The sequence below is a fragment of the Desmodus rotundus genome, chromosome 3, assembly GCF_022682495.2.
Source record: "Desmodus rotundus isolate HL8 chromosome 3, HLdesRot8A.1, whole genome shotgun sequence".
Lineage (NCBI taxonomy): Eukaryota > Metazoa > Chordata > Mammalia > Chiroptera > Phyllostomidae > Desmodus > Desmodus rotundus.
Window position 1 is genome coordinate 30,456,048 of NC_071389.1, and position 15,718 is coordinate 30,471,765.

The 15,718-nt window shown below is 39.6% G+C and overlaps 1 protein-coding gene across 2 annotated transcripts in view; it reads right to left on the minus strand.

Annotated features, from left to right (window-relative positions):
- PIK3R3 (phosphoinositide-3-kinase regulatory subunit 3) overlaps positions 1-11,384 on the minus strand; it is a 72,796-nt gene extending 61,412 nt beyond the window's left edge. The window contains exons 1-2 of one of the 2 annotated variants that reach the window (XM_024571042.4): positions 11,107-11,384; positions 10,531-10,640 (exon numbers count right to left, since the gene is read on the minus strand). In XM_024571042.4, coding sequence (XP_024426810.2) covers positions 10,531-10,636 — 106 coding nt within the window. In that variant the 5' untranslated portion in view covers positions 10,637-10,640; positions 11,107-11,384. Of the gene's footprint in view, positions 1-10,530 lie in introns of both variants that reach the window. The other variant, XM_024571041.4, reaches the window with a different exon arrangement.
- Positions 11,385-15,718: the final 4,334 nt, after the last annotated feature.

The window sequence follows — 15,718 nt, forward strand, 5'->3', positions numbered from 1 at the left end:
GTAAAAATTCAGGACACCCAGTTAAATTTGCATATCAGATAAACAACAAATAATTTTTAGTATAATATGTCACAAATACTGCATGTGATATACACATGTATTTTACCTGGCAGGTCTACTCTAACTATCCATGGTTGATCCTGAGGAATCAAAGGAGAGTCCCAGGTCAGTCTCATTCATATAGATATGATAGTTGCTCTTACAGTTCTTGATCACTAGGAAAAAGGCTAACCTCAAAGTCCTGAACCAATGTCCTGCCACAGGTCTGAATCATCTATCTGTTTGTCCTTTTAAAACTAAGCAGACTTCTTTCTAAAAGGCAAAATATGTCACACCCTCTACATAGGCAGCTAAGTGTAACAACATAAAAAATGTTGCTGTATCAGTATTCATAGCTTCTTTTCTTTACTCCCTTGGTTCCTAGCCCTCATCATACAGATCAGAGTAATTAAACAGGAAAAGGAGAAAGTTTAAAGGGAAACAGGTACTCCTAGAAGAGAAACTAGTAGAAGCTAGTAAGTTTGAGAAGGGAAGGAAAGAAATAAAAATAATGAGACAGCTTGTTATGAGAGATTTCGTGAGAGAAGAAAGTTTGAATTTAAACGCGCAAAGATGCTGATCAAAAACGGAGAAATCAGGTTTTAAGTAGTATAGACAAAATGGTATCAATGTAACACCCTTTATTCTTGAAGACTTAAATTGCTTTTCAATTTAATTTAAATTTTAGGCTGGTGTTTCCTCTGAATAGAAGACAGGAGATAGGTCACAAAGCATCCTGGCTTAATAATAATGAAAATAATAGTAACAACAGATACCTGCTCTAGGTGGTGCTAACTCGTAATTCTCACCATAACCCTGCAATGGGATTAATATTCTTCCCCCTGCTATACAGATTAGGAAACTGTCCAAGGTCACAGCTAGAAGTAGACAGAGCTAGAATTGGAAATTCAAACAACCTGAGTCTAGAACTCTTAAACAGTGAGCAACTCTTCCCTATTTGATAGCAATGTCTATCCTCAAGCACCTAAGTATTACACTAATGAGCAAAAACACATAAATATAATTTTTCTAAAATACCAACAATTTTAACACATAAAGTAAAGAACCCTGTATGCCATGGCTTCCTTCAGTTTAATTCCTTCTCCCCTTCATAGCCCACCATAGAAACTAAGAACTTTAAGATAATTTCCTTCTCAAAGTTACTTTTGAAAGCAAATTATAGTATAGACTTATACAGAAATGTTTTTAGAAGTAACTAATGAGTAAGCCTTCATCAAATAACATAACTAAGGCCACATATTATGCTGCTTTGCACCCAGATACCAGAGATCAGAAATAACATTTCAAAAAAACAGAAAAATACATCAAAAATATATCAATAGTTTTGGCATTATTTTAAAAGTTAAATCTTTTAATTATTAAAGCATACAGAGAAATATAAAGCTAAAAAATTAGAAAATAAGGTGACTAAGAAATGACATGCTACATAACTGGTGATAATAATATTCAGAATCCAACCACTTTTTACCACCTCTGCAGCTTCCACCCTCGTCCAAGCCACCATCATCCCTCAGCTCACTTACTGCAATAGCCTCCTAACCATTTTCTCCACAATCACCTTTTCCTACTCTGCACGAGAAGCCTGAATGATCCTTGTAAGCCAGGAATCATAACACATCACTGGTCGATACTTGCATGGCTTATCTCAGTCAAGTTTTACAGCCAAAGTCCTTACATTGTCTTCCCCAACACCCACACCATTACTTACTTATCTTCATTTCTTATTACTACGTTCCCCTCATTCCACTCCAGCCACACTGACCTCCTAGATGATGATTCCTGAATACAGGACAGAGATGTTCCTGCCTCAGGGTAAGTCATCTGGTATTCCCTTCACGCCGCACACTCTCAGCCCTCACGCCTCCCACGTATCTACATGGCTGGCTCCCTCACTTCCTTAAGGTCAGGCCCTCTCTGTCCTCTTAGTTAAAATAGCAATTCCCCTACCCAGTGTTCTCTATTTTATTCTCTGCTTTTCTCCATATCATTTATAATCATTACTATGTATTTAACTTAAGAATTTGTTTATTCTCTGCTTTCTCCCCTCTCTTAAAAATGTATGCTCCATGAATTCAGGGAGTTTTGCTGTTTTGTTCACTGCTATACCTAGAACAGCCTGGCAATCAAATATTTGTTGAAAAACATGAATGAATTAATATATGAACAAAAACACTTATGGGTGTTTAATAAATTCCAGGCATCATGTTAAGTGCTTTACAGTTAACTTACTATAAATCCTTACAAAACTCCTGCTGAAATAGGAACTATTATCAGCCCCATTTTTTAGGTGAGGAAACCAAAACACAAGAAAGTTAAGTGCATCACCCAGGAACACACGCTAAGAAGTGGCAAAGGCACAATCTGAACTCAGGCAGTGTGATTCCAGAGCCCCTTCTCTTACCACCTCACTATACTGCCTCTAGATTTCCAACATACAACTGGCAGAGTCAAACTAAGTTACACCATACATTTTAATTGAAAAACAAGATCTATGGGTTACTTTAAAGTAGCATCCTAATTTTAAGGCTAGTCATTCAAATCATAAATCATTCCACAGGTCCCTAGTTTATTACTTAATTTACTAAATTTTGGAATTTGGAATTTATAGTTTTGCAACTATAAATTCTATCACACTCACTCACTTGATAGACTGATAAACTCTATTCCAACACCTACATGCCTCAAATAAGGAAAACTGTCAACCAAAGAAGTTAGCTTCCCCATCTTCTAGTAAGCAACTCAAAAGAACAACAGGAAAAGGCCTGTCTTATATTAACTCTCAATACAGTGTATGAGCCTGTGAATTCCAATTCAGAAAATGAAAATGGGTTTCCCACAACTATATTTTAGTTTTGAAAAAGAAAAAAAATTAACTTGTCAATTCTTTTTATTTACAAACACAAATACAACACTGAAGAGTTATGGTTCTCCAAATTACTTTCCCGAGTGTCCACTGTTCATGCCTTCCTAGCACTCATCCCCTCCTCCTCCTTCCTTTTAAAAAGAATCCCACTCTAATACAATGTCTCAGGGAAGTCAACACCTCTCCAGATTCAGGCACAGACATGGTAAATTCAAGGGTAATTACTAGTGATTACTTCAGGAATGAGAATATGACCCAATTCTGGCCAAAAAGATATGAAAAAAGTCTGATGGAGGTTTTTGGAGAACATTTCCTCTCTCCAAAACCAGAGGCATGGGAAGAGACACCTTTCTTCTTCTTTTCGAAATTGTTGTGTATGAAGATGGTGCCCGAAATCACTAACAACCGTTTTGCTACTACTACACTGAGAATGAAGCCAATCCCAGGGACAGCAGAATTGAGCAAAGGAAAGAATATGGGATTTACTGACATTGTTGAACTGCTGTATTCAACCAACTCAGAAGCCTATTCTATAAGAAGATAAAATTTCTTATTTCTTAAGCCAATTTGAATTAGGTTCTGCTGCTTGCAGCTGAAAACATATGAACTAAATACATTTTTATGGAACATATCCCAGAACTAATCTCAGAAAAAAAGCTTGAGGTTAATTCCACAACTGCATATTAGAAATTCAATGTGAATTATACCATACTGAGTAACTCTTACAGTTAGAAAGTTAAAATGAAATATATATATGAAAGAACAGACTCTAAAGCAGTATTTTGCTAGCACAAACAATTCCTTTCAATAAGGCCTTCTCCAAAACAATTTACACACAAATTTTAAATTTTGATTCACAATTGAATTGATTTTTTCTTTTTTGAAATAAAAACTATAACAATAAATATTTAAGATTATATTAGCCACATGTTCCAGATTTATTGTCATATACCCTTAGACAAGGGTAGACAATTAATCTGGCCCACAAACAGAACATCACACACGAAGTCAAGGCTGGATAATGGTGGACGGTATACTTCATGGTATACACTCTGGCTTTGTACTGTTCACATTCCCAGGGCACAAGTTTTTACTGTCTATTGACATGAGACATACAAAATGGTATGATCTAGCAGGCTGGAACTAGCCCACTGCCTCTTTTATAAAAAATAAGATAACCCTCTTACTTTACATGACCTTACAAACAGGCACAAAGAACAACAAATATACACATGTGGGCAGGCAATTTGAAAATTGACCTTGTAAGACTTGATGGCTGGCCTTATCTTGTAATCCCAAATCAAGTCCTACACAATCTAAATTTAATTACTATAATGACACACTGGGTAACTTAAATCTACATTTGGCCAAGTGCTGTGTGAAACTAGCCTAACAAACTTTCCAAACCTTACTACTTACTTCTAATTCTTCAAAATTTAAAAGGTGACTTACTCACAATCATAAAATTTTGCTAATAACATTAAGTATTGCATTTTTTCATTATTTCCTTTGTTAGAACAAATTACTTTTAAAAGTTTAAAGATCACATGTTGGTAATAATTAATATCAACGTTTTAAAATTTAAGTCACAAAATGAAGCTGGTTGGGTCCACAGAACTAAGATTTGACAAAATATTTGGATACTGGGTGTTTAGGGATAAAAAAGATATGAAAGAAATATGATAGCTTGACCTCAAGCAGCTTTCTTGATAGTTGGGGAGATAATTACATTAAAAAAAAATAATGTAATGCCATGGTATAAAACTTGATTTTATATCAAAATAATATACCATAGACCTAGGTAATTAAGGGGTTCAGTGCTAGAACTTTTGGAGGAAGGAAGGGGAATTTGCAAAAGATACTGACTTGAAGATGGGGGTGGGATGGGCATAATCTAACATAAGGAGCAGCATACGCAATAGGTTGGACTGTACATGGGAATAAGCAAGGCATATTCAGGGGATAGTAAGGAATTGGGCTACAAGAGAAATGAGAAGAAAGGATAGGTAATTAAGTTGGAAATGTAGTTGATGCCCTATTACCAAATAGGTCATATATGCCAAGTTTAAGAATATGATCTCTTAAGAGATGTTTTAAAAATTGGAGAGCTGCTGATTATTTCTAAGTAGAGTGGTAAGACAATGAAAACATTTCACAGCATTAATCTGGCTGAAGAATTCAGGATAAACTTATGGGGGAGGGGAAAAAGAAATTAGAAACAGAGCAACCAGTTAGGAGGTACTAGTTAAGAACCTGGGGGTTAGCAGTCAAAAAGACCTGCACTGCTACTTGCTAGCTGTGAAGCACTAAATAAGTTATTAAACACTTCTAAGTCTCAGTTTCCTGTCTGCAAAGTGGGATAATAATGATGCCTATTTTATAAAGTTGTCGTGTGGTTAAAAGAAATAGTACATATAAAAGATGTAACGTGCCCTGGCTGGGTGGCTTAGTTGTGTGGAGCACCAGCCTGAACACCAAGAGGTTGTGGGCTTGATTCCTGGTCAGGGCACATATCTAGCTAGGCTTTGGGTTCAATCCCCAGCTGGGGAGCGTACGAGAGGGAACGGATCGATGTTTCTCTCTCACATCGATGTTTCTCTTTCTCGCTCTCTTACCCTCTCTAAAATCAATAAACATATCCTCAAGTGAGGATAAAAAAATATTTAAAGCATTTAACATAGTGCTTGGTCTATAATAACTATTCAACAAATGTTAGCAACTGTTACCATCATTACAAATCATTTCAGAAGTGCAGTGCCGCAGAACTGGACAAGGGCAATAAAAACTAAAAGGAAAGATGACTTAGAGTGACATTTCCATAGATTCGTGAGATATTATGACTAGAAAAGACCCAGGAGAACTGTTCTAAAAGCAAAGTGGCCCCAGTTTAAATATCAGCGATGAAGAAAAGAATGGGGCAAGATAGCTCAAAAGGTTTGACTGCAAAAGTATCCAAAAAGATAGATGTAGAATAATTATGTTATCAATATGCTTTAAGATATAGGCAACAATGAACTGAGTACATACCATGTGTCAAACACCATGCTAGATATAGAACATCTAATCCCTAGGACAACTCTGAAAGGTACATATTAGCTCAATTTTACAAAAGAGAAAATAGATGCTCAGAGAGGTTAAGTACTAGCCATATAATTTGGGGCACAGTAAGAAGCAAAGCCAGGTTTGAAATCCGTATGACCTGTTTCCAAAGCCTCGGTTCTTTCTACTATACTCAGTCTATATCAATAAAAATTATACCATATCACACAGACATATTTGTAATTATTTTTTTACCTACCTTGTTAAATATGGTGACCATAAACATGTCTAATCTTTTATACATTATAAGAAAAATATAAAATTCACATTTTATATGTTAAAAAACATAAAAACAATGATGAGAATAAATTTAAAAGCATTATGCAATAATCACCATATTTCTATTTTATCCACGGATAGTTGGATAAAGTACAAGCTATAGTATATTAAATAAAAGCAATGACTAATCTTTCTCAATAACGTGAAAAAATGGCATAGCTTTTATATCATTTGATTATATTATATACATTTGTCCCATACTACAATATCATTATAAACTGACACCTAGCCTATAAAATAAGTACCTTACACATATAGGAGAAGCATTCATATAAGATGAACCCATCAAATGTTCAGAATTATAAAGACTTATTCAATTACAGAACTAGAATGCCCAACCTGTTAACAGTAAGGACCACACGGTGGCAGGTGACCTATTTCTTCAGTGTTTCTCCACAGATATTTTCCTCAACCACAGGACTAGTGTGCCAGTTCTCCACCAAAAGGCTACTTAATCTAAATTTTACCAGGATGAAAATCCTGGTAAATCCAAGAATGACAGAGTAAGTTTCCTGAAACAATCTTTTCATCTGACTTCAAAAAAATCAGAAGATACTTTACTAGGTTGGCCATCAAATTGTGCAGTCAGGTAACTTCTGGACTAGTAGTTCTCAAAGTGTAGTCCAGAGACCCTGATGAGTCCCCAAGACCCTTTCAGAGGATCCAAGATGTCAAAAACACTTTCACAGTACCACTAAGACATTATTTGCCTTCTGCACTCTCATTCTGTCACAACTGTACTGGGGAGCTTTCCAGAAGCTATGAACTGTGATATCTTAACAGACTGAATACAGGAGCAGACATGGAAATTTCTGTCTTCTATTAAGCCAGACATTAAACTAATTTGCAAAAGCATAAAAACAATGCCACTCTTATCACTTTTTTTGTTTTTTGGGAAAATGTATTTTTTATTTAAAAAGTTATGTTAATATGCAATGTTTTATTATTTTTAAATGAATTAAATATTTTTTAAATGCCTCTATTTATTGTAATCCAATACATATCGACAAATATAACTTACTTAAATAGAAGGTCTTTGGGATCCTCAATAATTTTTAAGAGTATAAAAGGGGACAAAAAATTGAGAACCACTTTCTAGACCTTCCTATAGTTATGTTTTGCCAAACAATTACAGCCCTAGCTGGTGTGGCTCAGTGGATTGACTGCCAGCCTTCAAACCAAAGGGTTGCCAGTTCAATTCCCAGTCTAGGGCACATGCCTGGGTTGCAGGCCAGGTCCCCAGTAGGGGGTGCACAAGAGGCAACCACACATTGATGTTTCTCTCTCCCTCCCTTCTCCTCTGAAATAAATAAAATCTTTTTTTAAAAGTCTACAGACAACCTTAAAAAGAACTGTATCCACTAATTCAAAAAAATCATTGATTACATCTTTCCAAAACAAAAACAGTAACAATGTCCAAACTAAAGTGCGAGCTAATAGACCATATCTGTAAGCTTTGGACATGAGAAGGGCTAGAAGAGAGAGGAATGCCTTCTAACACAAGGGAATGATACATCCTGGTAAAGAAGGCATCTAACCTGGACCCTAAACATATATAAGATTTCAACAAGTAACCACTTGAAATGAAAGGCATCCCAGAAAGAGGAAAAAGTATACATTCAAGGAATAACAAATACAAAACAGCTTCCATAGAACTTGTGATGGACTCCATGAGGAGAACAGACTGGAAAATTAGGTTGGAAGCAAATATAGAGGGACTTATACTATGGGATAAGCAATCTGGTGCTTTATTCAGTAGGCAAGGGAAGCCACTGGTAGGTTTTTAAAGTCATTGTTAGATTTACCATTGGAAGGGAAATTATCAGATGAAACTTTAATAATACTGTGGACTGGACAGAGTAGAAACAGGACGACAATTAGTGCACTATCATAACAATCCAGGAAGAAAATAAAATAAGAGCTTGATCTGGGTTAGAAGCTGGGAAAAAGACAGATACAGGGCATGTTGCAACCTCTTCACTAATAATTTACTTAGTTTAAATGTTTCAAAAACTTGATTTATAACACAAAACAAGGGTGGCGTTCACATTACTTCCATTAAAAACCTTTCACTTCATAGGCAATATTTCAGCATACTTAAGTGTGTTTCCTTTTTAAAAAAGCTGTTAGGAATAACTGATAGTATATTGTACATTAAGACTACAAAATGGGTAATAAAGGAAAACACCACATGCATTATTTTCAATATTCTAAATAGACTCAGTATGCAAAATTTCATTAAAGGATGAACATTTTAAACTCAAAGTTTATTAACACAAAATATACAAAGTTTGGATCAGAATTTTCTATACAACCCTATAAAACCCACATCACTACATAATTACAACAGTCAACTTTTCTTAAAATCATTTTTGGACAACTCAACTCAACTTGGCCAATATTCTTCTACTAGGCCCACATTTTTCAAAAATTAGTGCCTTCTTCATTTTTTTCCCCTCCTCCCCACTCAACTCTCCGCCCAACAAATTCCCTTTGTATGTCTGCAAGGCAAGACACAGTATGGTTTTAAGGCAGTTTGAATATATAATTTTTATAATAACAGAAATTTAGATTTATTAACCTTAGTTTTTACAGGAGAGGAACCTATGATGTACTAAATTTCCATTCACATGAATGACAAATGCATCTAATAGAAATGATGCTTTACCATTCGGGGGGAACAAAAGGGGAAATACACACAATAGATGAGTAGCAAATCTTACAAACTTCACAACAGTGAAAAGCTGTGTCTGGACTGCAGTCACAATTATAAAAGCAAATAATGAAGACTCCAACATGAAGGGAAAAGGAAAAAATTCCAAGTGATCATAAGAGTGAAAAAGGTTGATTCAACATAAGCATGTTTTTAATATAGCATTATTTAACACTATATGACTAATTAAAAAAAAACAAAGGATATTTCACTGTTCACAAGGACACTGGAAATAATTTCTGCACACATTCTATAAGGCAGTTGTACTTCATTACATATGCATGGTCTCAAATCCTTTCAAACGTTTCCAAAGACACATAAGCTTGTAATAATCGAGGTTCCCCAATGACACACAATTAATTCTGTAGGTTTAGCTATTAACACATTTTTAAAACACACAACGAATTCATGCTCAACAAAAATAAGTCACGAAGGCCCTCTAGTTATTCAAAATCATTACATAAAGCACTGTCCATAATTGCAAACAGGATTTGAAAATCTGACAGCTAATAATTATAAAATGGGATAGACTTTAGAGAAAAAATTTACCCAACTTTCCCATTTTTCCTTCCTTTTCCTTTCCTACCAGAAACACAAAATGTCTGTAAGGGTCTCAGACAAAGCTCTAAAGTAGAAATACAATATATGTATGTTTTACATTACATATATTCGAACCTATCACATATATGTACACATCACATATATTCACACAAGCAAGGTTCCCCTTTTTTAATGTAAGAATTGAAGTTACATTAAACCCTATCGCATAAATTAAGTTCAATCACCACAAATTAAAGAGTAATAAAATATTGCACGTAGGTCTCTCTGAGCGACTATATTCGAAGAAAAAAAAATTCCTCAGAGTAAGGCCACAACTGAATAAAAACGCCCAATCCCTGAAAATCACTAACCGGCATTTGGTTTCCGTAAGAAAAAAGGGGCGGGGGGGGCTGTTCTTAAAATGAATAATCACACCGGCAAGCCAGTTTCAGAAGTTAACGAAGGTAAAACAACGAACCAAATCAGACAAATGCAGGAAATGACAAGCTTTAAAGAATTCCCCCAAAGGGAAACACTGACTTCAAAACTGGATATAAAGCGTCTTTTGCAAGTAGAAGAATCTTTAATTGAAAGAGAAAAGGGGCGTGGGGGGGGACGACAAAACCTGGACGTGCAAAGGCAAAAAAGTAAAAAAAAAAAAAAAAACGGAAAAAAAAAAGAAAGAAAGGAAAGGAAAAGAAAAAAAGAAAGAAAAGAAAAACCTACGGTTCTCTCCTCCCACCCCCACTCTGACCCCCACCCCCACCCCCACCCTCTCCGGACAATAGGATCAGGGTCCTAAAAGCAAACTTTAAACGTGCAAACCAGCAGCAGTTTTACTGCAGCTCTAACTGCAAATCTGCCCCCACATCCCAAAGCTAGCACACCCAGGAATAGTTCTGCTCTGAAAACATCACCAAGGTCTTGTTAAACACAAAACAGACCCATCGCAAAATTCTTTTTTTCTCCCAAGTACCTGGAGGATCCATTTCAATATAAAATATCAGTTCTGTCGAATAGGGCATCACCACCTCCCTCCAGTCTGCGTCATCGCGGTCCATACTCCACACCGTATTGTACATCGCGCTGTCAGGGGCAGGTTGTCAAGAAATATATAGAAAGCATATATTTTTATGATATTTAAAAGTACATATTTGTATAAGTCCCACACGGAAATGCACTTCAGGGTTTCCAACAGCCGGTACAAGTCCAAGCAACTACCAGGACGAGGAGGAGATCCTCTATCCTCTACCTCTCTTCGCTACAGCACCAAACAAAATGCCCCCGAACTTTCAATCAACGGGTTTTGCTCCTCCGGGAGGTACAAAGACGCTCCGAGGGCGGAGGGCAAAGGTGTTAAAGGCGGCTTCCCAAAAAATCCCTTCTACACATTCGCTCTTCAAAGAGAAGAGCTCCCACCACCTCCAAATCTGTACGCAGAAGCCACTTTTGTGTCCTTCGGTAAATAAAGACGAAAAAAAGGGAAGCGCTGGGAGCAAGGTGGGGAAGTGACAAAGGAAGGCATAAAAAGGGAGGGGGGGAGGTTTGGTACTGGGTTCAAGTTTCGGGGTCCCACTGGTCTGCAAAGCTATCCCTTCAGGTGCTGGGACTCGGGCTCCGTCTGGTCGGGTTCGGAACCCCAGCTGCTGCAGCCTCGAGATCGGGGCCCGCTGGAGAGTCCAGTAAGCTGTGCTCGGCAGGGCGATCCCGCCGGGTTGTAAGCACGCCCGCCGAGGCCGGTTCCCCTCACGCTCTACTCTGACTCCAGCCACTAGTTTCATTTTAACAGCACAGAGGGGAACACCCTCCTCCGCCTCCAAGCTCCCCCGCTGAGGCGCCACCCAACTGCGCCGGATAGAGGGGCAGCAAGCATCCCCACTGCCCCTTCCACTCCATTCCGCCTCGATGAACGGGGGATTCTGTCAGGTGCCTCAATAAGTCCTCAGAAAACTGTCCCCTATCCCGGCTTTCAACCCTCCCCACCGCTCTCTAGGTCTCAGCTCCTTCATTGCCCACTCTCTCTTCACCCAGCCTCGATCGGCATGGTACGGTCCGGGCGCTGGCCGCTAGCCAAGAGCAGAAGCCGGGAGCACGCGAGCTGAGACGGGAGGGAGGGCGGGGGAGGAGCGAGGAGGAAGAGAGGATAAAGTGGGTAGTGATTGGCTGATCCCGGTTGCCCGAGCTCGGAGCCTGCGTCTTTTGTCCGCCTTGCTCCGGAGTAGGAGCGGGAGACGACTGCGCGCCCCAAGCGGGCCAATCAGCAGCCATCCGGCGCCGGCCGGTAAGGCGGCGATTGGTCGGAGCTCAGTTACTAAGCCGGACAAAGGCAGAACGGGGGAAGAAAAGAAGAGAAGGGAAAAAAAAAAGAAAGAAAGAAAGCGCAAACGGCGGTTACTGACAGGCTGAGTGAGCGCTCGGGGGCTCAGGCTGCCCGGAGACAGGCGGGGCTCCCGCTGAGACTCGGTCCATCCGGACGGGCGAGGAGAGGGGGAGGACCGGCTGCCGCCAGATACCTCTGCCCGGAGACTGGGCGGGGGGCGGAGAGCGGAGAGGAGCGCCTGCTGTCACTTGGCGGGATGCGCGCTCTTCGAGTCCTTAGGAGGTCCCGGGGCAGAGCCCCTCCCCACAGACCTCTTCACAATGCTGGGACAGCCTTCCCCAGCCCCCAGGCGAAGTTGTCAAATAAAGCAAGGTTCCCCTTACCCACTTGCCCGACCGTTACCGCTCAGTGACAAGCTGGGCCCATGGCCCCTGCAACCTTCCCCCGCAGCCACCTGAGCCCAGTCCCGCCCCCCACCCCCGAAAAATTAGGCATTTCTTAAGGAAGCATTTCATTTCTCAGTTCCTCTGCGCTTCCCACCCAAGGACTTTTGAGCCCAGAGATAACTCCCCCACTTGAAATAGGGGGACGCCACAGCAGGACCCTCAGCTGGAGTGTTTAAGCCAGAAAAAAATGGCTTGCAGTTACAGTGCGTGTGTGATTTCTGAGGTCAATCACAGGTGTTAGTATCCTTAGCCCAAAGGGCTCTATTCTGTTTCCCTAACAGACCCTATTCCACATATACCCAGTCCCCACCTCCAAGCTGAAAACTGAGATAGGCTTCAGTATGAAAATGCTGAACATTTCCATGCATTTTAAAAACAGTTGATTAACTTGCTGGGGAACGCAATGGTCAAAAGCAGATTTGTGTGTGTGTGTGATGGAGGTTGTGCCTGGAATTGCCATTCTGCAGACCCTACAATGCAATCTGGGGAGGCCAAAAACTGTTCCATTTCCTCTTTACACGGGAGCAACAAAGCCCATTGTGTTTGGGTTGACAACCTGACTTAAGCCCTAGCAAAACCGCCTTCCCTGAGTGGCTCTGCTCTATTGATTCATGCCTGTGGAAGAGTTGCCACATTTCGCCTCTACCTCCCGAAGTAGGTTCTGCCTTCCTTAAAGGTGTTCTAAGTTGACACAGTTCCTAAGAGCAGATGCTCAAAATGTATGGACTCTGTATATAGTCATGCATTAAAAAGAGCCACTAGAATGTAAGGACAGTTCTGAGCTAAGAAAACACATTAGGATTCTCATATGCTTGCTTCTTACATTTCTAAAATCCAAATGTGATTCAGAAGCCAGATAACTTTGGGACAGGGCATGTTGTTAAATCTCCTGAACCATTCCTCTAGGTAGAAGATGCTGGAAAATCAACTCTAATCTGTGGCTGGCTTCCCAGTAGTCTCTTTACTTCACTATATCTGGGAGCCAGAAGTACCCATATTTGATAACTCAAAAGGCAGAACAATCAGTCAAGGGCAAGTTGGTTTATTTTTGTTCATGGGTGTCCCCGTGCATTCCCAAACAAAATGAAGGTGCAGAGAGGAAGTGTGGAAAAGATAATGGCTTTCAGATTGCCACAGCAGCTTTTGCCTGGACCACTTTTCATCATTTAGTGGTGGGGTTTCAATTTCTCATACACAGAGTGATCGCCTGGCCCTGCCCACAGCTAAGGTTTAGGGAGATGGAGTAAAGAAGCAGTACAGTCTATAATCTTGTACTCAAGACTGGCACATGGAATAAAACTGATTCAACCTTGCCACCTAAAATTGTGTTGACCCAACTGTCCAACAAATAAACCTTTGAATAGGAAACCTCCAAAGAATAACAGTGATGCAAGAGGCAATGATGAATCAAGGGGAAGCACACTTCCTTCTAATGGACTTGAACCAGTGCCCTGCCATGGTGGGAAGTGCCTGTCATATGATGCTGGCCTTACTTTCTTTCAGTTGAGAAATAGAAGTGAGGTTCTGACTGTTTGTCACCAAACCGCCTCAGGCTCTTTGGCAAAGGTAGAGAATGTTAGCTCTGGTGTCCTGGACCATTTCCATCCTGGAGAATTATATTTGGCCTGGGTGTGGATTAAATTCAGCTCTAAGAGCTCAAACTCCTAGGTCACAAACTGCTACTTTGGGAGTTGTTTTCTTTTTTCCTTTTGCCCCCCTGCTTTCTTTTTTTAAAATTTAAAGTAGACTTTGGAAAATCACGAAGTCTGTCTGCTTTCATTTATATACCTGTGAAATAGAAGATTGCCTTCAGATTTATGCAAGCTTCTTAGCTTATTGTAAAACTCTCTGAGAATGAAAAAATGCCACTTAAGATTTTAGAATTAATAGTTTCTATAGCTCCACATGGATAGGGTTGTCCTTCACTTTTCACCCTGGTATGGTCTTGCTATGAAACTGTTCAAATGTGATCCATTTCTCCCTCTTTGTTTCAGAAATGGATGAAATATTTCTTCTGTGCACTGAATATAGGGTATGATCTCAGAGCTTTCTGTGCCTGCAGAATCAGCCTGGAACTCTGCCAAAAGTTATTTGTGATTAAAGGTGCCATCTGAGCACACAATATTTTTTAAAAGCCTTGCAAAATGAAACCATACTTTTATTATTTGTTAAGGTCACTAGCTTTAACCCCAGGACTGACTTACCTTTTGGGGAAGGATCACTGGTCTCAATCCCTCTTTTTCTCTCTTATCCTCTTTCCTTAACTACTTTTCCTGTGTTAAGGCCAAGTCCATGCAACTAAATAAACTCAATAAATGAGATTTTAAAGAAACTACAAATTATCCATTGTGGATTTCAGGACCCCCCAGCCACATGCCTTGCAAGGTGGGGATATATCAAGTTTTGATGAAAATGTTTGCCTTTAGAATGTAAAAAGAACAATGCTAGTGGATCTTCTAGAAAGACATCACACCTGGAAATTGATTGTTTTCTCTTCAGATAGCAGTGTCTAAAATCACGATTTTTTTTCCATTTTTCCAGAGTGGCACCCCTTTTACTTGGCATTGCAATTTTTTTAACCTCACCTCTATATATTTCTTAGAGCTTGCAAAACCATGATAGGGTTCATATCAGCCCAAGGCACTGAAAATTATGACATTAGATAAATGAGTGGCCTTCATAGAAGTGGTATTCCTCCAGATGCTGCTAAATTCCTGGGGTTAGGGACACAGTTTGAGGGCTTCCTCAGACCCATCAGCACATGATGTAGATCTTTGCCTCACTCTCTCCACTTTGGGTTCTCCTTTAGATTTAAGGGGTCACAAAGAAGCAGGTTTCTGTAGCTTAACATGTCCCCCTCTTTTTAGTGTCTGCCCTTCCAGCAACACAGGGACCACCTAGTTGGTATGTAATACCAATGCTGCAAAACTTCCCCTACATCGGGGCAGTAGCTTTCGGCCTGGCTCTCACCAGGAAAGAGAGCAAATGAGATCCAAATGAAAGGAACAATAGTCCAGGTTGTTTCACAAGGGCAGGGCACAAACAGGGCAGGCAGCTGGTGAGCTCTGTTACCTCATTTAATCTCCATCACCCTGAGGAGGAGGGTTGTATTTTTATTCTCATTTTACAGATGAGGACATTGAGACCCAGAGCAGTGAGGAGACTTGTTCAAAGTCGTGCAGCCACTTAGTAGCAAAGCCAGAATTAGAGCCTCAGGTTCAGACAAGTTCATTGCCTTTCGCACTACACCATATAGTTTCCCTATCCTCTTCATTCATTTATTAAATGTTTATTAGTGTTTCCAAACAGTGAAGATGCAAAAATGAATAAGACAGAGTGCCTAACATTGAGACCAGAGATCTTAGAGGAGGCCAACAAAGAAATATATAATCCCAGGC